This window comes from Phyllostomus hastatus, unplaced genomic scaffold (genome assembly GCF_019186645.2).
Source record: "Phyllostomus hastatus isolate PE091 unplaced genomic scaffold, TTU_PhHast_1.1 phas_scaffold_78, whole genome shotgun sequence".
NCBI lineage: Eukaryota > Metazoa > Chordata > Mammalia > Chiroptera > Phyllostomidae > Phyllostomus > Phyllostomus hastatus.
The window spans coordinates 7,865,438-7,891,871 of NW_025334041.1; the positions used below are offsets into that span (position 1 = coordinate 7,865,438).

Genomic DNA, 26,434 nt, shown 5'->3' on the forward strand with positions numbered 1-26,434 from the left:
GGCAATACCATTCACAGAGGACACAGCGTGTCAGACCTGACGGCGGCGCCGTGCCGCTCTCGGGTGCCCGCAGACGACTCCGGCAAGGCCACGCCCCTCAGGTCATTTTCCTGGCGGCCCGAGGCGAAGTCACTGCCAGCTCCTCAACTCTGAATAGCTCGTATGTCCTCCCCTTATGCCACCTGGCCTCGGACCAGCACACCTTCAAAATAGATTTATTTAGGCTATAAACTTACAGGACAGTGCCTCTGTCTTCAAATATATTACACTGAAACAGCTGGGGAAATAAAATCCCGACTTTCCAACACTGAAATCGCTGAGGCCAATTCGAAGCATGAAGAGGGCTATCAAGGTCTATTACAGAGGCAAATTTAGAAGATACTTTGTAATGTGTTAAAGGAAAAAAAAACTCACAGGAAGCAAAACTGAAGACTGAGAAAACTCCTAAGGGGTTCTTCACCCTGGGTTTGACTTGAACTTCAGTAGCCTGGGTCTCACGACCTTAATCAGAAGGTAGTTCCCGATAGAGAGCATCTGACACGAGTAGGTCAGACAGAGTGTGTCATCGACTCGATGGCCACAATCTCACCCGTCCTGTCGCCTGGAACACACGTGCTATTTGCTGAATCTCTGTAGGTTGTTAATTAACTCATAGGAAATTATGCTGGGTCTCAGGAAAGTCACCAAGCGACCCTGGGAGCCCACACCTGCACCCCAGCATAACTTCATGCTCGGCCAAGTGTTATCAGTCGCAGGAACAAAACCAGGAATCACTTCATCTGTGTCCCAAGCCGATTTCAGGTTCTAACTTAGCGCGTGCACACGGCAATCAGAGAACCAGACAGTGTAACTCGAAGTGCCAACGGACCGTGAGCACTAGGCCGCGGCAGATGAAACTGCTAATATTTAATCGATGTGAGTCAGAACAATTAGCTGAGGGCAGACTGTTCGGGGAAGCCTTCCTCAGGAAAAAGCAGACATGAGATAAGCCCTCCAATTCCACACGGACAGAAGTGACTCATGCTCTGTCTCCCTCGGGCCCTGTGCTCTGCCAAGGTGCCTCCTCGGGGAGGGCGCGCGGGCCGGCGGGCGGGCACGAGCATCCGGGAGCCGCTCAGCTCCGGCCCCGGGCCAGCTCCAGACCCCGGCGAGGTCCTCTCCCGACAAGGCCCTCCTCTCCACCCGCTCCCCCGGGTCTCCACGGCCACCTCCCAAGTCGGAGCCTCGGTCCTCTCTTGCCGTCACAGCACTGGCCTCATTTTGTCACTGGACGCTCGTCCTTACTTCATCAACTGAGAAGGGAGGCTCCCCAGCAGTGTGGACCACGCCTGCTTTGCTCCCCATCAACTGTCCACTGCCTGGCTGTCCCGGCAACACAGGAAGGGGTAAGCGAAGAAGCTGACCCACGTGGAGCCGAGGGTTCAAGGCGAAAAGGCGTGGGACATGGCCAAGGGCCCGGCCGGCCCTCGAACGAGAAGCGTGAGGTGGTTCAGTTAGGGACGGGCTGACACCGCGTCCCTCTGAAGACGTAACAGGACGGGAGAAAGTGGGGTTTGTTCGAGACACTGCTTAGTTTTGCTCTTTCTACAGCCCGAAGAAAATGGTTAAAAAACACGTAAATCTTTATTTCCACTATCGACGAGGAATAAATGCACAAGAGAAGAAATGTTACAAAATCCCTAAGAATCCCAGGTCAGAGAATGTCAGCCCCCGCCCTGTCCCCCTGGTGCCCGCCCCGGCCGGCCGCACGCGGCCGTGCTGACCTCGGACGTCCTTCCTCTCCTGGCAGCCATGTGACTGCCCTCGCTCAGTTTTCCTCTTACTCACTCCCTGGTTGCCTCTCCGCAATTTCCAGTCCCGGTCCTTGCCCCTCTTCCTGACCTCTAGATGCTGGGAGGCCCCAGGGTTCAGACGAGTGCCCCCTTCCCTCTGCTCTCCCCACAGAGGGAGCCCAGCCGACTGCAAACACCACGCGGGGGCTGCCATCTCCCGACACTCTCTGCAGCCCGGGCGTCTCCCCTGGGCTCCGGGCCACTTGCCATCCACAGCCGGGGGCCCGCTCGGCCCCTCAAGTGAGACAGACCCGAAACAGAGTCTTTGATTCTGCCCACCACCCCCTGCCCACATGCACACACAGTACCGCTGTCCCCCTCGTTCCCCGGGCCCACACCCCGGGAGTCAGCGCTGCCTCCTCCCTCACCGCACCCCTGACGTGCAACCCACGACCAAATTCCACGGGTTCCAGCCTCTGAAAATGCCCGACTTCTTTCTAAACCTACCCCACTGCCACACGCCCGGTCACTGTCGTCTCCTGCCTGAACTTCCACGACGTTTCTCTACCCGCTCCCCGTTCTCATTCCATCCCTTCTCCAGATCACGCCCCCCACACACGCAGTAGCCAGAGTAAGTCTTTAAAACTTACATCAAATCGTGCAGCTTCCCTGTATGAAACCATTCAGTGCCTTGCCACTTCTTACACGATCACATCTAAGTTTCTTACCGTGGGATGTAAGGGACACCCCACGACCGAATGGGCCCCCTGCCATGCCTCCTCATTAAGACCAGGCCAGAGAGAGCCTTGTATCCCCTCCAGGCTTTTAAATTCCCCCCACCCCACCCCCAGCTTTATGAAGGTATCACTGACGAATAAAATTGTTACATATTTAAAGTCTACAATGTGTGCCCCAGCCAGTGTGGCTCAGTTGGTTGAGCGCTGTCCTGCAAACCAAAATGTCACGGTGGGATTCCTGTTTGGGGCACATGCCTAAGCTGCAGGTTCAGTCCCTGCTTGGGGCACGTACGTACAAAAGGTAATCAACTGATGTTTCTCTCTCACGTCGATGTTTTCTCTCTTTCTCTCTCCCTCCCTTCCTCTCTCTCTAAAAGCAATGGAGAGATGTCCTCAGGGTAAGGGGAGGGAATTCAAAATAAAAATAAAAAACAAAGTTTACAATGTGCTGGTTTGATATTTGAATACATTTTGAAAGGATCCCCCATCATATCCATCACCTCACATATATCCTTCTCACCACCACCCCCCCCCCCTTTTTATGAGAATACATATGTTCTACTCTCTTCGCAAATCCTGGCCCTTAAATTCCATTCCTTTGGCTTGGCTGACTTCCCCTAGCCGCTCACCCTTCCTCTCCCAGAAGCCGTCTCCAGTCACTTTGCCTGCAGTAGCTCCACCCCAACTCTCTCACCTCCCGGCTTGTTTCACTGCACGGAACACGCCCAGGAACTCCCCTGCGTGGCTGCACCCCTGCTCATTATCTGCATCTCCCTCCAGGATACAAGCTCCGTGGGGGCAGGACCGCAGTCTCTCTTCTGAATCAGCACACCCAAATGCCCAGTATAGTGCCTGGAACATGGTACTACTTTTTCAAGTATCTGTTACATGAACAACAAAAAAATAGTCCTGTTTCATGGATAAAGCTCCTTTACCCTTTTTAAGAACTTGACATGTGTTCATTAAGCTCCTAATATTGTTCCTTGGGCCAACAGATGAATTGTTTACAGATGCTGCTATTTAGCTTCATCCCAAATTTGTCTTTAAGAGACCACAGTAAAATTGGTATAATTTATAAGTCTGGCAGGGAAGAATAACAAGACAGTTTAACATAATCAAAAAAAGAAAAACTGAGCAAAGTTAAGAAGTGTGAATGCGACAACAACAAAGAAAAGATGGATGGTTCAGTTGAGATGAATGTGGGACTACAAGGTCCCTGAGGAAACAGGGAAACGGGGGGAGATGTAATCCACCCATCGACTGTCTCTGGGATACCCACGGCATGACAGGCACTCGGCTGAGTCTACGGCACTGATAACACAGATGTGGCCCCTTCCCTCGTGAAACTCACAGCACAGACTTACAGTGGGGGAAATATTAAACCCACAATGAAGATGTAATTGTGAACTACGCTTCGTGCTATGAAGAAAAGTCAAAGAGCCCATGAGCAAGAAAAGTGACCTTGAACTTGAGACCTGAGCATGGCTATAAATTAGCTGGTGAGCAAGTGCATCAGTGGCAGGGGGGAGTATCAGGGGGCGAACAGAGCATGGTGTTCAAGGCAAAGGGAACTGTATGCAAAGAGCAGGGGCAGGAGGAAGGCTGATGGTGAGACTTGCGTGGCGAAAGCAGACAGGGCAACGGGGAATTGGGAGGGGGCGTTGCTGGCGGAGAAAGGACAGAGAGAGAGAAGAAACAGAGTCCTGTAGGCAAGATGACAAACAAGTCTGAGTCTGATGCTAAGAGCACATGTGTCTTCTTCTGAGAAAACACAGAGAGACAAAAGATGAATAAAAACAAAAAGAAGTTTTTAGATGAACCGGTGGGGAACCAGAGTTTGCTTTGGACAGTTCTGACCTTCAGGGTGCGGCAGGTGTGATGTCCCCTGCAGCGTCTGGTGAGGGCGGGTTGAAGAGGCTGGGGCTTGAGCAAAGTCACGGCAATTCAGTGTTAGGGCTGAGTGAGGAAACCAATCAAAACAAGTGAACGAAACTGATTCGCCGAGGAAGGACCAGGTGAGATCACACAGCATGAGAGGAGAAAGCAATTCTGTTTGGCTTCTCGCTTCACGGCTGCAGCCACTTCCGAGCCTGTGTTTAACGCAGGCCACCCGTGTCTCAGAGCGGCCGCCACGCACACGCCTGCACTCGGGAGAGGCCGCCCCATCGGTAGCAGCGCAAAGCTCGGCTCCTGAAAGATGGAGAGTGGCCTCCCCTCGTTCTGGGTCACACTTTCCGCGTGACCCTGGAGGGCGGCTCGGAGAGCGGTCTGCAGAGAAACTCAAGAACTGCAGCTAACCGGAACCTGTGGAGTTAGGAACGAAAGGCTGCATTTGAGAGCCACACACAGAGGTGAGCCTCGCCACGCAGAGGGAGACAGCTAAAGGTGTCCGCTTTCTAGAATCCGATAGTTGCACGTTCCGAGAGCCGCCAGGATCAAGCGAAATAGGATTTCATTTTAATTTTTAATTGTTTAAGAAATCCATATTATACCCACATGAGAAGGGACTGACTGTTCCAACAGTTCATCTGAATAAACACACTACACGTGGTCGTTTTTTTTTAAGAGTTTTTAAAGGCTGGCGGCAGGAGCGTGAGCCCGCCTTCACTCGGCACGCCAGCCCACGGGGGAGGAGCCGTCTTTGCTGCCGGGGCCACGCGGTGTCAGAAGTGGGGTCCCTCCTATCTTAGGCCGTGTGTGTGCTGGCCAGAATTAAAAAACGACTCAGCCTCAGGAATGGGCCAAATTGTTGGGTCTGCCCCATCTACCTGCGGACATTCTCATCACTCATATATTTTAAATTTGTAATAAAAATAATGACATAAAACAAGTCTGAATGGTGGTCTCATGTAGGTAACTGATCAATGAATTGCTTTTGAGCACTTCCAATGCCTTTACCCAGGCACCCTGGGATCTCCAGGAAAATTAAAAACGATAAACACAACTTTAATGATCCTCGTGAATTTACACTGAGAGTGGAGAAACATGTTATTGTTCAGGACCAGACTTGGTAGGGAGACCCCAGGCACCGGGAGCAGCAGCAGCTGGAGAAGGGCAAGGGCGGAAAGCGGGCAGTGCGTTCATCAGAATGTGGAGGAAACGGGGAAACCTACTGTCGCACACACGGCCACTGAGGTGGCGGCAGTGGAGGTGGGGGTGCAAGTTGAGGGGGAGAAACCCCCCCCCGCAAAATAGTTACAAGTTTATGGTGACTGTGGAAACCCCTTCAGACCAGCAACTGCTAGAATACATACCATGTTTATCCTCACATTTGAAGCTCCAACAGCCCAAATGCCAACAGCAAGCGAGGACGGTTACTTCTGACAGAATGCAAAGCCTCAGAGATGGAACCTTGCTGAGGGATGCCCCAGGTATTGAAATACCCCTCTTTTGACCAATTTAAGCAATTTTAAGGGTACGAAAGTTACAGAGTTAGGGTTTCCATTGTAGTATTTCCTATGTAAAGAGTCCAAAGAAAAGCTCACTTCACAGTGGGGCGAAGGTACAGGGTCAGCATTCGACCGATCTGTCCATACGACACAGCAAAGAAACAGAAATAGTCGTGTCCTTTAAAAGGTATTTAATTTACTCCTCTGCTTTCAAGCCAGGCTTCCCCCACAATTATCTTCAGACCGGTGAGTGTCCACATTAGTTTAAACATCTGCAGGAAAGGAAATTCCTCAAACTCCCCCGGTACTCTCTTCCGGCATCAACAACCCCACTTCCAGGAACGGGCTTTGGTCACCACATTGTACAATAATTAGTTACCAGCCAGCTGTCTGTCAACCAGTATTTGCTGAGTACACACAGGGACAGTAAGAGTCTTTGATGGCAGACTTCCCCTGGAGTTACTCCTAATTGCTTCTCCTGTTGGACACAATCCAAATCCTGGGTTCAAATATTCTTCCACTAACCTTCCATTCAGCCCATTAAGACCTCCCTATTGCAATGGATAAGAACCATCCTATTAATAATCGACTGCTTTCTTTTTATTTTTAATCCTTACCCAAGGACATCTTAATTCTTTTGGGAGAAGGAAGATGGGGGGGGGAAGGGGGGGAGAGAGAGAGAGACAGACAGACAGACAGACAGACTGGCTGCCTTCTCATACACACCCCAACTGGGGATCGAACCTACAACCTGCATATGTGCCCTGACCAGGAATTGAACCCACAACCTTGCAGTATACAGGACAATGCTCCAACCAAGCCCACACCAGTCAGGGCCTGAATGCTTTCTTAAACAATATAGTCTGCTTTTTGAAACAGTATGTTGTTTCAAAGCAAGCAGGTATTATCTCAACGTTTCAAGCTAGGAACTAAGACTCCACAAGAATAAGAAGCGACACAGTTGCTAAATGGCTGCGCTTCTCCTTCCCGCAGTGAGTGGCTGCCGCAGGTCGGCCTTCGTGCCCGCCCCACCATTCATGCCTCCCGCTCTCTCACGGGTCGGTGCCCGCCCCACCATTCATGCCTCCCGCTCTCTCACGGGTCGGTGGAAAACGGCTTCTGCAAAGCCCATGTGGCTGGACTTCGTTAAACTTTTCTTTTTAATCTCCACACATTCCCAACTTAAATCCGGGTTCTAATGTTTTTCTCTTCTCGAATACTAAATCTATTCCGTTTACCTATATTCTAGATTATTTTTCTGCCTCCTCAAAGTTTCCCACTTAACCTGAAGATTGGATTTTAACATTCTCATCTTGCCACCACCCCTGACCTTCAAACCTCTCTGCATCTTTTTTAAAGAAAAAGAAAAGAAATTAAAACCCCGACAACAGCCTTCTCCTTCCATCTGCCTTCCCCTGTTGTTCCTTCCAGTTGGCAAAGGACCTTTCCTTGACCTTCACTGCCCCTGATGGTGCTGATCCCGCCTCTTCTGGGAATTCCTTGAAATTCACTCCTCCCATAGAATTCCCTTCTTGTCCCACATTCGTGGCTCTGCAGCTCAATCCTCGGTCTAGTGGTCCCGCCCCGATGCCTCCATGCCCCCCGAGGTTTCATCCAATTGCAAAAATATGAACTCGAAGCTGAGGACACAAAAATATACTTTTCAAGCTTCAGTCTTTCCCTTAAGCTGAAATTCCTCAGACCCAGCTGTTGACATGTCTCTTCTTGGGCGTGCCCACATCAGCGGAAGCTCACGGTACTACAGACGAAGCACGTTATCCACGACAAACAAGATCCACTTCACCAGCTTGATCATTTCCATCAACGGCAACCAAAAAACCTGATGGACTATCTGTATTCTAACCTATTCTCACACTTCCCTCTATCCTGCACACCACCGTGAGATTAGTATTTCTTTTTTTTTTAAAAGATTTTATTTATTTTTTTAGGGAGGGAAGGGAAGGAGAGAGAGAGAGAGAGAGAGAGAGAGAGAGAGAGAGAGAGAGAGAGAGAACCATCAATGTGTGGTTGCTGGGGGTCATGGCCTGCAACCCAGGCATGTGCCCTGGCTGGGAATCGAACCTAGGACACTTTGGTTCCCAGCCCGCGCTCAATCCACTGAGCTACGCCAGCCAGGGCCGAGATTAGTATTTCTAAAGCACTGCTGTCTGTGTGTCCTTGCAGCTTCAGAACCTGCAACAGCTCCCGTTACGTTAGCAGCTGCTCGGTCTCTCTGATGCGGCTTCCAAGTCCCCGAGGGGCTAGTGCCCGCCGATCTAGCCACCTGAATTTCTAACCTGAAACTCACCCAGCCTCCTTACCGGCCCACGTCTCCTTGCTCACATCCCTGATTCTACCCGCAATGTCTGCCTCTGTCGTTTCTAAAAGTCTAAAACTTACACCTACTTCAAGACTCACCCTCTTGATTAGAAGGTCCGCTGATTCATTCTGAAAATATAAGGTGGACCAATGTGCACTCCCTGTTTTTTGACACTGCGCTATGGTTACATAAAATAGTCCCGCTGGGGAAAGCTGGAGGAAGGGCAGGGATTCTGGGTAGTATTTCTGTATCTTCCTGTGAGTCTGTAATTAAAATTGTTATAGGTATTTTACGTTATTCCAAAACAAAAAGGTTTAAAATACATGGGGGGCATGACCATACACCTGCCAGGCACAAGCGGGCTCTGAGGTCGCAGAGCAGCGCGCAGTACAGACGGCGCACTCCATGCCCTTCTCCCCCCACCACCACCCCTGCCCCGGGGTGTTATGAGCTAGATTGCATCCTCCCTGGACTTCACAGGTTGAGGTCCTAACCCCCAGTGTGAGTGTTGGGAGACAGGCCCTTTAAAGAAGCAGCCGAGGTTAAATGAGGTCACAGGGATGGGGCGCTAATGCAAAAGGACCGGTGTCCTTATAACAGGAGGGAGAGACGCCAGGAGTGAGCAAGCAGGGAGGCAGGGCCCCGTGAGGACTCGGGGAGAAGCCGGCCATCTGCACGCCCAGCAGAGGGGCCTCAGGAGAGACGCACCAGCTGGCACCTTAATCTTGAAGTTCCAGCCTCGAGAACAGTGAGACGTGAACTTCTGTCGGTTGGGCCGCCCGGCCTGCGGTACTGTGATGTGGGAGTCCCAGCAGACTGGTGCAGGGGCAGCGGATGAGATAAAAGTGTTAAATGACTGGACCTGTGCTAAGTGCTACGCCGGCCATGGGCCCAGGGGCCCGGGGAACACGGAGGAGAGAGGGACAGCAGCAGCGGGAGGACAGGGGTGCCTTGTGGACCACCTTTGAACCAGAAATCGGTGTGACTTTACCACCAGCCAGAGACGGACTCTCTCAGCTGAGGAAATTATTTAAACTCATAGAAACTTGCAAAGCATGTGTGCTGGGAAGATACCAAGTAATTCTCTATCACTAAAGGGTCTTGAGGAAGAAAATGCACCATATAAGAGCTGGAAGGATGGGGTCGCTCTATTTAGTAAAGAACACGGCATTTCAGGCTCAGGACTTGTGATGTAATTGGTAGGTGACAGGGAGCTGCAGCCTCTTTTCAAGCAGAGAAGCGACAAACCCAGACCTCTGCTTTTGGAAAGAAACTCACACTCATGAAAGAGCATAAATTCAGTGCAGATGCACACACAGATTTAGCTAAAAGAGTATTCACTAAATAATTATTTATCATGTTAGAGTCCGTTGCAGTTTGTATATTTGACAAAAGGGGACTGGTAAAGTATGCAACTACTAGATAATGTATAATATTTAACACTGCAATAGTGATATATGATAAGTAAAGTTTTAAAAGTGGGTTATGAAGCAGTAGGTACAGAATGATCCAATTTAATAAAGCAAAAGTACATACATGTAAAGAAAAAAGGCAGGCAGAATATGTATATATACATATGTAGACTATGTATGTATACACATACATAAATCTGTATCTGGTAAAGTTTGTAACTGTCAGGTAGTTAGATTATTAGGGATTTTTAATTTTCTTCTTCTCATTTGAATTTTCTAAATTTCTACAAAGATGATGTTTATCTGGGTACCAACAAATATAAGCTATTTTCAAAAATGTATTGCAATATAATTCACATATCATACAATGTACACTTTTCTTTCTTTTTTTAAAGTATGCTTTTAAAGACTCTTATTTTTAGACACAGGACAAGGGAGGGAGAAAAAGAGGGAGAGAAACACCAATGTGAGGTTACCTCTCACGGGGCCCCTACTGGGGACCTGACCCACAACCCAGGCATGCACCCTGACTGGGAATCAAACGGCGACCCTTTGGTTCGCAGGCTGGCACTCAATCCACTGAGCCACACCAGCCAGGGCCAATTTATACTTTTAAAGATGTACATTCGATAGTTTAGTATACTCACAGAGTTGTGCAGCCATCGCTACAATTTGATCTGAGCATATTTTTCTCACCCTAAAAGAAACCCCACACCCATTAGCCATCATACCCGTTTCCCCACCCACCCCATCTCCCCCAGCCTTAGGCAAACACGAATACACTCTGTCCCCATGGGCTTGCCCATTCTGGACATTTCATATGGACAGAACCGTACAATGTGTGATTTCGGACCACCAGCCTCTTCCACTTAGCATAATTTTTCAAGGTGCATCATGTTACGGTTCTTCGGATTGCTAAAGAATATTCCACTGTATGGATATACCACACTTCTTTATATATCCACGAGTTGATGAATATTGACAGCTATTCCCCTTTTTGACTATGATTCCGCTATGAACATTCATAAGTTGTTTTTTTGGGGGGAGTACTAAAAATAAAGGAGGACTTGATACGAGAAGACTCTTGGCAGGTCGTTTTAATGGTCTCAGTGGGAAACAGGGGCCTTAAGGGAGGTGACAGCAGTGGCGATGGCGAAAGAGATGTATGTGGGAGGTGCCGTCATCACGTCCCGGTGACTAACACCACGGTGAGTAAGGGAAACGGGGGGTCAAGGTTGCCTCCGAGGTCCCTGGCCTGGGCGTGGGGTAGTGTCACGCACTGAGCTCGCACACACAGGAGACGGGTTCCACTCGGGCGTGTGGAACAGGAGAGGCCCGTGGGCCAGCGAGAGAGAGGCGCGTGAAAGCTGGGAGAGAGGCAGAGAGCAAGGCGTGAGCTTGGAAGCCCGCGGGTTCCAGGTGGCAGGTCGATGAGGCTGTCCAGGAAAGCATGAAGTCAGAGCACCATCAGACAAGAGACAGAGGCAGGACCAGCAGCCACCAGGCAGACTGGAAAAGACGGGTCTGAGGAGACAGGGACAGGTTCCAGAGGTGAGGGAGACGCCAAGGAGTGAGGATATTCTAAGAAGGAAATGGCATCACTGTGACCACGCTGCGGAGCAGCCAAGTGGGTTGCAGGCGCAGCGCTCACCGGGTTTAGCAACGCTGAAGTCACCGTGAGAAGGTGAGAAAACCACTCGGAGGTCAGCGCCCTGCACGACGACGTGGCCCTCTCCCGGCGAGGAGGCTCAGAGACGGTGGGAGGCGGCATCCGCAGACGAGCTGCACCTGCAGGCAGGGCCCCTGAAGGACGTGGGCATTCACGTGTCAGCAATGACATGCAAACGAGCCCCATAAACGCCGAGTCGCTGCCCTCGGATGACTCGTTTCCTTGGGGAATAAAAAGCCATAGCTTCTGATTTATAAAACTGGTCCTTGTTTTTCCCCGACTACCAGTTCCGATGTAATCATAGTTGGCTTCCTACTGGTACTTTCCATCACGGTCCCTTTAGTAAGTTCCATCACGGTCCCTTGGAGGAACACACACGCACAAGATACGGCAGAGGAGCGGGAAGACGCGCAGACGCCACCTGACGCCCTGCGCCCCCGGGGCAGCTGCCACTAACACACGCCCTGGTTGGCGGGCTCTGGCCGACTGACTCCGGCCGACTGACTCCGGCCGACTGACTCCGAAGGGCCTACCCTGCCTCCGGATCTGTGTGCCCAGCCACTTCCGTCTCCTGTGAGTTCTGTGATTTCACTGCTTTATATTTAAATCTCTCCTTTATCTGAAATGTGCTGTGGCACATGGCATAGGCTAGGGAATCTGTTTTTTTTTCTTTTCTGTCCACATGGTTGGCTAATTCCTGGTGCCGTTTTTTTTTTTTTGGTCTCATTCATCCTGCCCTCTCTCCAGTGCTTTGAAATGCCACATTCACACAAGAGGTCTGAGTTCGGAACAGCACATTCTAAATATTTACATATATAATTAGGGGGTGGGCCCTCCTATTTATAGAAGTTATAATTATACCAGCTGTAGTCACAGAAAAGCAAAACCACAGCGCAAAGATGTTCACTCCAACACCCACCGACCACTTGATACAGTTAGTCCCCACTCCAGTATCTTTCATGACGAACACTGGGTGAATCCCCCCACGACCGACATGTTATATCGGCTCCCCTCTCCCCGGCTGCCTGAAATTGCTGCAAAGGCACATAAATTGGCTGCAGAGGGAAACTGCAGATCTTGCCGACAATGCAAGATTGACTGCAGTCACCGTGTCACTGGAGAACTGCTCTTGTCACATGCAAGGACAGTAACCAGAGGCAATCTGGCAGCCAGTCCAGCGAAGGAAGAAGAGAAGAAACCTGACAAGAATCATGACATGACAGATGTTTCTGAAGAAATGACTTGCACATCAAATGATGGAGAGAGACTCCTGGGGCGGGGGGTAGGGAGAGGTGGAAGAGGGTACAGGGGAGACAAATGGTGATGGAAAACAAGGCTACAAAAAAGAAATTTACAAAACAAGGGCAGACTCCAAGGAAAATGGCTGGTGCCTTGAAATCCTTTTCCCTAAACAGGACCCTCTTTGTAAAGGTGCCCATGCATGCACTCCGATTCAGCATGCACCGTCCTGCCTGGAACAAAGCAAAAACAAGACCCCACACAACTCTTTCGGGGGTGTCTCTAAGAATTAGCACATAATTTTAGGTATAACATACATTTTGGCAAATATACGCTACAATAAACTTACTGTTAATTTTAACTTTACTTATTTTTCAAGTCCGTGTTTTGTTTTACCAGTGAAAACAATGAAACGTTGGCCCCAGTTTCAGGCCGTCTTTTTCTGACATTAGTTCGTCTCAGACCTTCCACAGCTGAACCAATTCTGGGCCTTCTATCTGGGGCAACAAGCTCTCTTTTTGTTATAATTGCAGCACTGCCATTTACTGTTACTTTGTAACACGTGTTCTGAACGGGCAACTCTGACGTTCTCCCCTTTGAAAACTCCCTGTCTGACCTTGTATTTTCACTCTTCTAACTCGAGAATACATTTGTTAAGCTCCCACAGGTACCGTTGAGATTTTACATTAGCATTTATAATTACGGTTAATAGAAGCTCGTATGTAGTGAGAATCTGCTATGTGTCAGGCACCTGCTAAGCATTTTCCAAGTACTATTGGCTTTAATTTGGCCAACAACAACTCTGTGGAAAAGCAGCAGTGTCATTCCTCCTTAGAGCTGAGAGAACCGAGAGGGAGACAAGCTAAGAGACGTGTCCTATGTCACACGATGGGTAAAGGGCCAAGCTACTGGACCCCACGAACTTCGGATGCAAAGTCCACTGTTCGTAAATGTTTTCCCCTGTTGAAACTTGCTCCTTTAAAAAAAATACACAAAGTATTATATCCTCTGTAGGAGAAATCAATTCCGAATCCACTTAGTAATTTTTCCTGTGACTTTTCCGATATTGAATTGGTCTAAATTTTCTTAATGAAGGATTTCAAACTTACAAAATTTCAAATAAAATATAAAACCAAAAGCTAAACCACACTGACAACACCAAATGTCTTATCCAGCACCTAAGTGAGACCTCAAAGAACCAAATTTACATTCTGTTGAAATGGGTTACTCGGAAGTAGCCTAAAAATGACATCCAACCCTCACGGCAAAGGGTCATTGACTTGTTTAAATATTAAAAAGTGGTAGTTTTAAATAAATCTCCCAAAAGGACAGAAAAGATACCTCAGTCAGATTTATACTCCTTTGTTCTCCTACCCACTCAATACAGTAAAAATGCACAAAATCCTAATTCTTGGGTGGTCCACACCGCATCTCGAAATAAGTTTCCTAACCCGTACCCACAAAGAGGCTCATGTTACGTTCAAAGCTTCTTTGCCTCCCGCCCCAGTCTTGGCCTCCTGTGGGCCCAGGACCCGATGGTGCCAAGGGAAACACGGGGGAAGCTCTGGCCCGTTACGGCTCCGACTCATTCGCCCACGTTGAGGAAATACTCACTCGAGACCCTCGATGAGCCCGGACTGTCTGTGAGTCTGGTCCTCACCCAGCTTGCTCGGCCTGCCCTGCCGTGGGCCCGTATGTACCATTGGCTCTGCAAGCCCGTGGGCCGTCGCTGGTCCACACCACCTCTCGGTGGACAAGGCATCAACCAGATGAGGTCAAGTGTAACGAGGCAAACAGAGAGGGTAACAGTGCCAGCGTTCGAGAGGTTCACACGCTTCGTTTCCAAATACCCCGTGTCAGGCCCGCCCAGATATGCCCTCAGTTGTGCCTGTGAGCTCGAGAGATTCAAGTCTTGGCTGGAATCAGGCCATTGAAATACAGTCCTGGACACCGAGGTCACCAAAGGATGCCTCAGGCAATCTGACGCAAATCTCAGCCTCAAGCACCTGCAGGGACGAGGCAGGTGACACAGGTGTATGAGAATACCAGCCAGGCTGCTAAAGGTACTGACATTCTGATTCCCAAAAACACTGCCCGGTGGCCCTCTGTGACCCCGGCCTCGGGGCAGAACGCCTACAGCTGAGATCAGAAAAGAGACATTAATGCAAGTGCCGTTCCCCAGCACAGAGACGTAGTGGCAGAGCTCCGGAGAAGAGATGTGTGAGTCTGACGGCCCTGCGATGGGAAGGACTCACACAGGAAAGGAGAGGCTAGCCCGTGACAGGAGCCTGACGGCCGGTAAGGCCAGCAGGAGGGATGTGTGGCCAAGGAGGCCACCAGGGGGTTCCGAGGGGGAGAGACGTTCCAGCGCAGGACGCCAGGGTGGATGCTGTCATCGCGGCCTTCACCGGAGCCAAGAAAGGCCCAGCCAAGGCGCCGGGCTCATAAAGCCACGAGGCCGGAAAACACCAAGGGGTTCCTATTCTGAGATGTTTATCCGCCCGCAGTTTCATAGGGAACATGGTGAAAGCACACACACCCCTGCCCCTCCCTTCCCTGCCAACCACGAAGTCACTTCTTCTGTCCGGGACGCAGTTCGCTCAGCCACTGGGGGCAGGAGGTGAGCCCGGATGATCTCTGAGTTCCTGCCCAGCTATTAAAGAGAGAGCACGGCTGTGAAAAGTACTTGCACGCTCATGTGTCCAGTAACCCATCCTTTCCAACACGCCACCGTACCTTCACGTATTCTGAAACGACTATCGTAACCAAACTCACGTTGGAAAGTGCACAGTTACTGGCTTGAAACAGAAATAACCCAGAGCATTGTTATCTCTGTGATGATAATGGCATCACGTCAACTGTGGAGACAATAAAAATTCAGCACAAAACAAAGATGTATCGTTAGTCCTCACAGTGAAGAAGAGGCTGCGCGAAGCTATTTCTGCCCTTTCCCTCCCACAGGCTGGGCCAGTGGGAGGGAAAGGAGGCCAGATCCAGAACCGCCCACACGGGGCAGGCGGGGCGGGGCGGGTGGGGGGGGGGCCCAGCTCGAAATGCACGGCACCACTGCGGGCCCAGTGGGCTGGGAGACTTGGAGTCTAGGCCTAGCCCTTCCCGTAAGCGTGGAACTCTGGGCAAGGTACTTAGCTTTTCTTAGCTCCACTTTCTATTTGTAAAACAGCAAAAATTCGATGTGGTTCTTCGACCTCAAAAATGTGCAAGAGCACAGAAATGAGCGTGGGAAGGTCTGAGTGCGAGGGCGGACAGGGCCCCGGCGGTAAAGGAGCGCGGCAGTGGCGAAGAGCCGGCGGAGCAGGAACCCGCTCACTGTCGGGACTGGTCCGGGCGAGTGACAGCGTCACTCAGCCAGGGTCAAAGGGGGCGTCTCGGGCAGGTACAGCGGTGAGTATGACCGTGACAGTGAGGCACAAACACGCACAGCCCCCGTCTCCCCAGCGGGATGAACTTGGCCGGGCTAGGCATGAGACACAGACGCGGTTTATAGACTCCTGGTTGTGGACAAATATGTTTCCTATCTTCCCTCACTTCTCCTTTCCTCCCTTCTCCTCCTCCTTTCCTCTGCCCCTTCTTTCCGTACAGTTCAAACTCTGCACTGAGGGCTCACAGGCACGCAGCCCTCATGTTGCTCCCAAATGTCGTTATTGAACCAAGTGACCCAAGTCCCAGAAGCAACAGATGAGACTAGGGGAGCCTCTATCTCTCCGGGTGCCCCCGTCTTTGTGCACGGCATGGTCACTGGACTCCTCGTGGCTCCTCCCAAAGACACGGCCACAGGGGCGTGGGGGAGAGAAGGCAGGTGCCCCAGCCACCCGGGGGCCCGGTCCCCGTCTCTTCCACACATTTCTCCTGCCCCAGCCACTCGGGGTTCCCAGCTGGCAAGGAAGGAGGGGAGCCGCATACTGAGTGCTGACTATAGTGAACATTTTCCATTTACTATCTCATTAAGTCTAAATACTTATTTCTTAGGAAAATCATCTGGCAATAGTGGACAGAAGATGGAAAAAGCAGAGGCTGAAGGACCGGTTTGGAGGATGTTAACAAGGGTGACACGAAGAGGACCTAAATTTGACAAACTATCCCAACTGCTTTTACGGCACTTCTATTCTGAAACACCAAGTTAGGAATATTTAATAGGAAAAACCACAGAATATAGAGCCCCACGACCCCAGACTAGGGACTCCATGCCCCTACACCAAATTCAGAGGCCGAATCACACGTGCACCCATAACAATGGTAAAAATTATAGCTTCAATTTTCTAAGCGTGTCTCTGCTCCAAGCATTGTACTAGGTACGTTACAAGCATCTGAGGCCCTGGCCACCAGAGGCGAATTATTATATCCACTCCCAGAGGGAAGAAACCAACAGTCCGGAAAGCTGACTAACACACCCAGGGCCATACGCGCAGCTGGGGGTAGGGGCCGGACCCAGACTCTGGGCCGTCTGCCTCCGGAGTCCGCACCCACCAGAGCAGGCGACTTGGTCTCCCAGTTTATCTTTTTGAGTTTCTGCTTGCATTCCCTTTTCTTCTAGAAGTGCCGATTGGGGAGGAGAGGCAGCAACAGGAAGAGCATCAGCACAGGTGGGGGAGGGGCACAAGGCAGGTAAGAAGGAAGAAGAGGAAACCAGGTCCCTTACTCCGGTCCTTGCTTCGGGAGGAAATAGATGCTACGACTGCTGCACTTAACCAGTTCATTCACTTTAGCTCCTTCCTGCTGCCATGAAGAGAGACCCTCGGAAGCAGGAAGTCGGGGTGCACCGCTGCCTGCAAGGGACCCTCTGCCTGGGGGCGGGCAGGGCTGGTCTGGATGCCCACGGCCATGCCTGCCTGTCACTCAGGGGAGGGCTGACCCTTTCACCCTGGCTGACGGGTGCCTCGTCTCCCATTCCCCAGGCTTCTTCTTTGTCTCTTCTCCGCATTCTGATGACCCCAGTCCAAGCAGGCAGCAGAAGGGCCGGGGCTCATCTGGATAACATTAGCGCTTGCACGATGCTATTTTCATCTAAGAAATGTGGTATCGTGAGATCACATTCAGTTTCACTCTCTAATCCACTTTTCATTGGTGAGAAGCAAAACAAAAAGGATCACACATTTAAAAGCAGGGAGAAGGAAAAAAAAAGGCATACCATTCTAGAAATGTCTAGCAAGCAAATACCCCAAGAATATTTATCCAAGTGGTTACCCGGGGAAATCTGAGGAGAAATGTGAAAGCAATTTCCCTGGCCACCAGCACTTTAGTATCCCAAGCACACCCCAGACACACGCCCCTACGTAGGGAAAGCCCAGCGGTGCGCGGCGGCGCGGGCAGGGCGCTTACCTGGCATGACCATGGTCGGCGGGGCAGCCGCGTCCGCACTCAGGCAGAGACGCCCGCCTTTGGCCAGTCTGTCGCAGAGCAAGGTGATGTGCTTCTTCAGTCGGCCCGTGTCTTTGGGTTTGGTCAGCTGGCTGCTGAGGTTCAAAGCCTGCTCCTTGGAACTCTTCGACAGGCAGGTCTTCAAGAGGTAGGAGACAGCAGCATCCACCGTCTCTTCCCAGCCCTGGAGGCAAAAGCCCATTTTAAATACATGCAAAGGTGGTAAATGAGCAGAGCAGGCACCTGTCTGTTAATCGGGTTCTCAGATTACCCCAGACCAGTCTGGTTTTGAATTCTAGCTCTGCAAGCTGCTTGACCCTGAGCAAGGCACTTAACTCCTCCTGGCCTCAGCCTCCTCTGCAAATGAGGACACGGACGGTCTGCACCTCCAAGGGCTGGGGGACAGGATGAGATGGTGCGTGAGAAGCCTCGGCCCTGTGCCAGGCACGAGCAATCGGCAACGGTCACTGTCATCTCAGGTGTGGGTGCGTTTGAAGACCTGAGGGTGACGCTGCCAGGATTCCCGTTCACTGTGCCCTATCGTTCTGCCAAAGGGTCAGGGACAAGTCAGGACAGGGGGCACCTCAAGATATCGTGGGGGAAAACCTGTTCTCTCTCTCAGCTCTTGGGCCCACAGCCTTGAGCTTGCAGGCAGAGACCAGAGGGCTTTCGTGAGACACAGGCCTATCCAGTCCCACCTCATGACCCAGGTGACAGAGTAGCACAAAGAGAGGGGGTCCCCCCTTGTGCGAGGAACAGGGTGGCTGTGCTGCAGTGAAGGCCTCGAGAATAGCATAGTGGAGGCTGCAGTCCTGGGAATGTGAGTGCTAGGCAGTGACCTCGGGGTGCCTGGGAGGCGGTCAGCACCAGCAGCACCAGGACGAGGAGGCGCGATCCTCAGGTAACAGCTCGGGCGAGGAGCAGGAGGGGTCAGCGCATGCGCACCTACTGGGCATCTCTGGGGGCCCCCAGGGCGTCTGGCGGTGCACATCCACCAGCAGCACATCCGGGAAGTGTGAGTGCAGTCTGGCTCTCGTGGCCAGGGTGACTCCACTCGTGCCCAGGAAGGCCTCGCGCACCACGGGTCTGACAATGAACTCGGAATGACAGAGGAAGTCAGCGAATGAATGTATCCCCACGGGATGATGCAGAGCAGCCCAACCCCTTCCACACGAGGTGAGAAACCCGAGACCTGGGAGACGTTACTGTCAGTACCACGTCACCCCCCACCTTGTCAGCTGGGCCACCTTTCAAACAGGCAAATCGGATGTGGCCACTCCTAAATCCAGATGCTCAGTTTAGCGTACAAAGCACCTTCTGCTCCAACTCCTGCTCCACTGCCCTCTCCTCCTACCCACCTGTGCCCACACTCTCACCTGGTCTCTGCCCTGGCTCCCCTCTGCAACGCCCTGTCTCCGCTCTGTACCTGGGCGACCCCCACTTACAGCTCAGCTCAGGCCCTGCCTTCCATGGATCGCATTCATGGGCCCTCTCCAGGGCCCTGAGGCCCCACACAGCCAGGTCCATCCCAGCACCTGCCCCCCTACACACACCGGGCTGAGGTCACCACCCACGGGCCTGTGTCCCCACGATGGTGCCAGAGTGCCCCGCTTTCCAGACTGCGCTGAGTAAACAGAGGCAGCTCAAGAAACGGGTCTGCTGGGCAGAGAGGTGGAGAGACAGAGAACCGGGATCCTACAGACGGGGAGGACCCGAGCATCTTTAGTCCAGTCTTGAGGGGTTTTTTTCACCAGGATTTCTTCTACAATAGCAGCCATCTGCCCAGGCGTGGCTGTTTGCAGGATCCAAAATTACCATTTTGGAGGCAGTTAACTACTTTCAGGGACATGTGTAACCAGTAAAAAGCTATTCCTATGCTGAGCCAAAATCTGCCCCACTGGCCCCTGCTCCACCCTCCAGAGCCAGGCAGAATAAATCTAACCTCCCTTCTGCACGACAGCCCTCCGTATCTGCGAAGACAGCAGTTCAGTACCCTCTCTTCCAGAACAAACATCCCCAGTTCCTCCAGCTCTTCCTTACGTAAACACGGGTTCGACTTCTCTCTCTATCCTAACCACTTGCCTTTGAATGAGCGCCAATTTTAGACACTTAAAAATGTACACAGCTAACTAGAGAATCCCAAACTGACCCGGAGATAGCAGGCTGGGGAGGGGATGGCAGCGAAGGGCACAGCGCTCCCTCTTGTTTCCTGGGGATTCCCCCGGCCAGCCTGGCCTCGGGCTGCCTCTGCTCTCCAGGCACCTGCACCGCGCACCCTCGCTGCGCAGGGAGCAGACGACTGAGCCGCAGGCCGCCTCCACCCCTGCCCCCCAAACCTCTGCCCGCGAGGCTTGCACAGTTGGTGCTGCAGGCCCACGCGCAGGCTCCGTGCAGACCTCCTCCGGACCTTCCAAATGCTTGCCGAAATCAGGAGTCCTTTCATCCTCGTGACCCATTACAGATGCCACTGGGCAAATTAAGAAACAAATGAATTACTTCAGATTGACCTTGAAATTTTTTTCAAGAGATGTCAAAGACTGTAAAACCAGCTACCTACTCCGAGCCATCAGAGAACAGTAAGTCTCTGGTTACTACAAAGGTATCTCTCTATACAACTGCCAAAATCTAAACTAAACACCTAAAACTGTATTTCAATAGCGATGGGAAGAGGCCGATGAAGACAGAGCAGTAACCCAGATGTCGTAGGAGGGGACACATTTTCCAGTGGATCTAGAGCCGCTGGTGACGACTTCTGGGGGATACCGAGGACAGGCCCTCCGAATACAGTTCAGCCTTTGGGTGCCCTGCGGTCATGTGGGCATCACAACGGTCCCTGCCGTCTTAGAGACTGCTTGTCTAGGCAGAGTACCGCTTCTAAAAGTAGGCTCCAGTGGGTAATTATATATTAGGTAATATTAGGTATATATTAGGTAATTTAAGCAGAAATGCATTTAGTTCATGTAGAGGTACTGCAGAATTTCCTTCCCTCCTGCCAGCTTGCCAATCAAGTGAAAAACCATGTCGTGTTTAGGTATTTGGCATGCCTATTTCTTTAATATAATGAGGCATGATGCCAATACTTCAGGAAGATTGCTGTGAAAATACAGGGTCATTATGTGGAGGGCCTGAATGGCTACACAAACTCAAATATGATAATGAAAAGGAATGTTTACAAGACGAAGAAAAAAGAGCCTTTGAGTTTTGAGTGTTTCATTAAACAAAAATGCGATGTGATCATTCACTGATCAAACACGTAGCATACCTGCCTGATGAAAGGTAAAACAAAGCCGTGGAGATCTGGAATCTCGAGAGCGAGAAGTACCTTGAAGGGAAGCTGTTTCAGCCACCTCCAGCCCCTGACGACCAGTGTGGCTGCAATACAAAGCAGCCGCGCTGATCCTCCCCGTTTATACTCACGCTTTGCATCGGACCTGGGCTCCCTCTCGGACCCCAAGATCCACTTGGGTAGAGGAACATGAAGTGGACCCCCTGCATTACCGTGGAACTGGGTCCTGGGGAGCCATGTTCTGTTTCAGACAAAATGAAACACCAGGGCTGCCCCACAGAGCCAGTCCCCTTGACGGAGCGTTCAAGTCTCCTCCAGTCCCGTGCACTCACTATCCAGGAGCAACTCACCCAAAAATGTAGACTGGAGAATCAAACTGATGATGACGACTCCAAAGGAAAGCTGCTTCTGGGGATGGTAGATGGGATAATTTGGACCAATTATCCCACTGAGACTGACGAGGAAAATTTATCAAAGTCATTTCTTGGAAGGTATAGGGAAGCTAACAAGATAATAAGTAGCAGACCAGGATGGATGGGACAGTGGAGGCCCAGGAAGGTGAGTCCTAGTTTGAGGTCGTTGCCCACCAGGTCTGACAGGCAGCTCTGTCCCCCGCCCCAGCTAAGGACTTAGGCTCGCTCATATGTGTCCCCTAGGATGCGGCACAGGTCAGAAGACCTCGGCTGACTCGTGGCACCTTTCCTCACCAGCTGCATGTCCTAGAAAAGACAGTTTGGATCTCTGGGGCTCAGCTTCCTCCCCAGTTTAAAACCAGAAAAACGATTCCCCTTGCCAGGTGCTTGCAGATAGAATGAGACATATTGAGCAACTGTAGGCAGGTACATAATTCCATGCAATAATTCTTACTTGTGAGATTCTTTTAAAAAGTTTCTCTCTTGAGCTGGTGCCCATGGATATTAATAGCAGCAGAAATAACAACAGCAGCAAGAGTAAAAACTACCTAGGACCTTGTGTGTTGGAAAATGTGCAAAGGATTTCACAAGCATTATTGCGACCAGCTCCTACACTATCCTATTGGACAGGTATCATAACGTGTAACTAAGGCTCTAGCTGTTACACGCTACCAGTAGGAGAGGCCGTGAGTCCAGGACCACCCAGCTCCAAATGTCCTGCTCCAGACCCCCGTGCCACAGAGCACATCTGTCCCATGTCACGTGCATGCCTGTCAGTCCACTGTCATCAGACCACCTTAGGTTCCTTTACCAAACACGCTTTAGGAAATATCAAAGGTCTTCCCCCAGAAAAAGTATGGCCACAATGAACACATTCATGGAACCAAAATTTAAATCAGTTTCTGTATCCAAGTGAATGGTCTGCATACAATTAAATGACACTTTACTGCAGAATCAAAAAGCATTATGATCTGTACCAGTTTGCAGGGGTCAAACTTTTAGCAGCTGCATCAGCTACTGAAACTGACATCTAGAAGCGGCCTTGGGGAACCCTGCCCCCTGAAAACGTAACTCTGATGGGCCTGACAGAAGCTCGTTTCAGGGACTCATCATGGAGACTACTTGTTGAGGCCACTCCGACTGTGGAACCACAACATACACGGGATCACAGACTCCCCGAGTGCCCACCGGGCGGAAGTCTGGAGAAAACCTCACTGAAGCTAGGACAAGAGAGGACCACGTGAATGAACGCAAGGTATCGGCTCCCCCACTCGCGATGCCGTGTTCTTAACAATCTCAAAGTGCAAAGAAGGGCCAACCTGAGGAAAACGATGTCTAACAGTACAAGAAACCGCTGATTTAAGTGAAATAGCAAACAAATACTCATGACAAAAGAACAACAGCGATTCCATAGTTTCTTGCAAAACAAAAGCTGAGAGCTTTCCAGGCTGTGCCACAGGAAGCTACGGACAGGGCTGTGCTATGTCCCGTTTCCAAGATGCACGCACACAGACTACCGCCCTATGCCAGGCAAATACAGCTGAGGCAGGGAAATCGCCAAATGCCAGGAGGAGACCGGGCCGATTATTCAAAGCAGCACACGGTAGACTGGTAGAGCAGTAAACATCAATTTGCCTAAAATTTTCTGCTAATGCTGAACAGAAGCTGCTTAACATCCAGCAACATATGATTCAGCTGAGGGGGGAAATTGAGGCTTTGAGTTTAGTTGAAAATGCTCAGAACGGATATCGGAGGCTCAGAAAAAAAGTCAGAAAGGCAACAGTGCTCTCAAACGCTGCATCAACAATGCCCTTCGTGGAGTGTGGGACCACAGGGTTACACGTGGGACCACAGGGTTACGCGTGGGAAAACGTGGGTAGTGGCGGCCTGGAGTCAAACGCTGAATGTCCAGAAATTTCAGGAATACCTTAACCAATGTATGTGGCTTCTCTATTTCTTCTCATAGAAAACTTAGGTCTAGATAAGTCTAAAAGAGCACTCCCAATGATTACTAAAGGCGTTAGGTCATAGAAAACCACTGTGTCATAACGTTGAATTGGCAGCGGGTCTTTTCTAAGGGCTGCATAAAATAATGCCGAAACTCGCAACGAGGGCGTCTTACTGCTGAAACGCTGTAGGAATACGGCGCCGGCTGTGATGTCTCGGACGACTCGTAGGCCCCGAGTCGCATCAGCACCTTCAGGACATTAGTCCTTGTGAGCATTTTAGGGGAGGAAGAGATTCCTCACGTCACCTGCACACCTCTGACAAGGGGCTCCCAAAGGAGGCCACAGGTGCAATGCAACACTTGCAGGCGTGGTCTAGGACCTCTGTGGTCACTGTCGTGCTGGAAGCAGTGGTGTTTCGGCCTTCCAGGTGACAAAGGTGACCAAACACGCAAACCCCGAAGCTGCAAATGAGGGTGAAGATGCCCCAGGGAGGCTCAGTATGGGGTCTAGTTCACTGAGACCAAACAAGCAGTGGGGTTTTCGGTTACTGTGGGTGAGAAATAGAACTTGGACAGGAGTTACTGAAGAAGAAAAACCTTATTAAATATATTTTCATTTCGGTTTATGATGCTTCAGTGAATCATTGGTAGTAAGCCATGGTGACCTATTGAAGGCCAGATTATGCAGTAAAAAAAAGACACAGTAAAAAATACACCTGAAATGTAAAAAGTGGTTCCCTGAGTAGCAGCTCCTTGGGTGCAGGCCTGGCCCTTGCCCCAGCCTGACAGGTGCGCAGGGCCAGGACCCCCGTCTGAGGCCTCTGCACTGGCTGATGCCTCGCTGCACAAACTGATTCCCGCACCCCCTGGCTGCACCTCCTGAGCAAGGCACCAGGGAGCCACGCCCACTCACTTCCTGCTTTCACGGCCTTCCTCTAGGAATGCGAAGGGAGAACGAGCAGGAATGCACTCTGAATGGCCAGTCCCGCTTCTCTTCCAGGCAGAACCAAGGCTTGGAGAGTGTCGTAATCTGCCAGGGGATGCACAGCTAGCTAGCTATTTCCTCAAAAAGGGGATTTGAACCCCAGCCTGACCTAGGATTCTAGTCAACTGATAGACCACAATTTGCATTTTCCAACCATTAGCACTTAGGTTGCTTTCAGCATTTCATAATTAAAAACATAAACATTACAGCACCAAATAAATTTCAGTTAATTACTTGGAGTGTATTAATTTAGACCACAGAGCCAAGTGTTGGGTTAGTTTTATGGCCCACATTTTCCGAGAGGGCTATCTGGAAAGGCTGTGTCAGAAATAGGTGGGTGCCCTGGCTGGTGTGGCTCAGTGGACTGAGCACAGGCCTGCAAACCAAAAGGTCACCAGTTCGATTCCCAGGCAGGCACATGCCTGGGTTGTGGGCCAGGCCCCCGGTTGGGGGTACGCAAGAGGCAACAAACTGGTGTATCTCTCACACATTGATGTTTATTTCCCTCTTTGTCCTCCTGTTCCCCTCTCTCTAAAAATAAATAAAGTTTTTTAAAAAAGAAACATGAGTATGTCTATTTCACTACATACCTGTCAGCACTATTACCAAATTTGGCTAAGTCAGTGTAGGTGAAGTATAACTAATAGTCACTCTCACTTTATTATATTCATCGGGATGAATATATTAAGAAGGAAAATTTCTGTGTTTACTGATTGTAATTACAGGGCACGAATGAATATGTATAAATGAAAGTGTGTGGTGGTCTGGCTATCATCTGTGTCTTTATCATCTGTGCAGGAGAGATCAGGTTTTGCACCTACAGAACCCAAAAATATTTGAGGTGGGTTGCCAAAAAAATGGACAGTGCGAAATTAAAGTAGAATTCTTCCCTTTTAAAAAAGCGATTTTTAAAAAACTATAAATTGTTCAAGGAAAATCTGTAATTGTATAAAATGTTACAAAAATAAATAAGGTATCAAGCAATCCCCAGATACCTATATCTGACTGCATGTTTAATTTAAGCTTTAATTCTGTGGGGAGATAGAAGAATCTATCCTTACATTTATTAGAGTGTAAGACATGCACATGGACAGTTTTAGAGTATATAATGAAAGCTAAATTATGTCATACCCGCAAGCGAAATTCACAGGAGAATGGAAGCCAGAATAAATAGGGAGGAAATGAAAACTTATCCGCTCTTGAAGAGGGCGGACAGAGGGCTAAACCGAGGACACTATGTGAGGTGAAGAGAGAGGCACTGTCAGCCCCGCTTGACAGAAGGAAGCTGAGTGCCCGTGAAAAGTCAGCTTTCCAGAAGGAAGCCGGGTGGGGGAGGGGAGGGGCACCTGGAGAGTCACAGAAAGTGACTTTTTGACAGAAGACCCGCGGGAGCCAAGCGACTGTAAGTCCTGGCTGCCTGGTTCTGGAGTCCAAGCTGAACCGGGTCCGAGAGCCCCAGCCAGTGTGCAAGCACACGAGGGGCCGGAGGACAGTGGGCGGGGCCTAGCAGAGACACAGGGCAGGCCAACCAAGAGGCAGGGGCAGAACGGCTAATTCAAATGCCACCATGGAAGGCCGGGCAGCACAGCAAGGCCGCTAGCCCAGGGGTTTCCTAGACACATTTCCAGGGAACAATAACCAGGGCAGTGAGGGCTGGGACCGCCACTGGGCGCAGCTCTGCGCGCTGTTACAGACAGAGAGCGCTGGCTTTAGAGGAGCAGCTCACCGGGACCCACGGTGCATTTCTAAAAGGGCACAAGGCCCCAGACATGGCCAAATCGGCACTTCGTAATTAGTAGGCTTGATCTAGGTTATGTAGAGGTATTTTAAGGAATGGAACTAATATAAATACACTCGCAGCCTGGAATCAAAGGGTGAGCAGTGTGGG

At 50.6% G+C, this 26,434-nt stretch overlaps 1 protein-coding gene across 2 annotated transcripts in view; it reads right to left on the minus strand.

The window, feature by feature from the left end:
- BBS9 (Bardet-Biedl syndrome 9) overlaps positions 1-26,434 on the minus strand; it is a 340,657-nt gene that overhangs the window by 33,950 nt on the left and 280,273 nt on the right. For both annotated transcript variants that reach the window (XM_045827319.1, XM_045827320.1), the window contains one exon: positions 17,876-18,098. In XM_045827319.1, the coding sequence (XP_045683275.1) occupies positions 17,876-18,098 (223 nt within the window). The remainder of the gene's footprint in view (positions 1-17,875; positions 18,099-26,434) is intronic.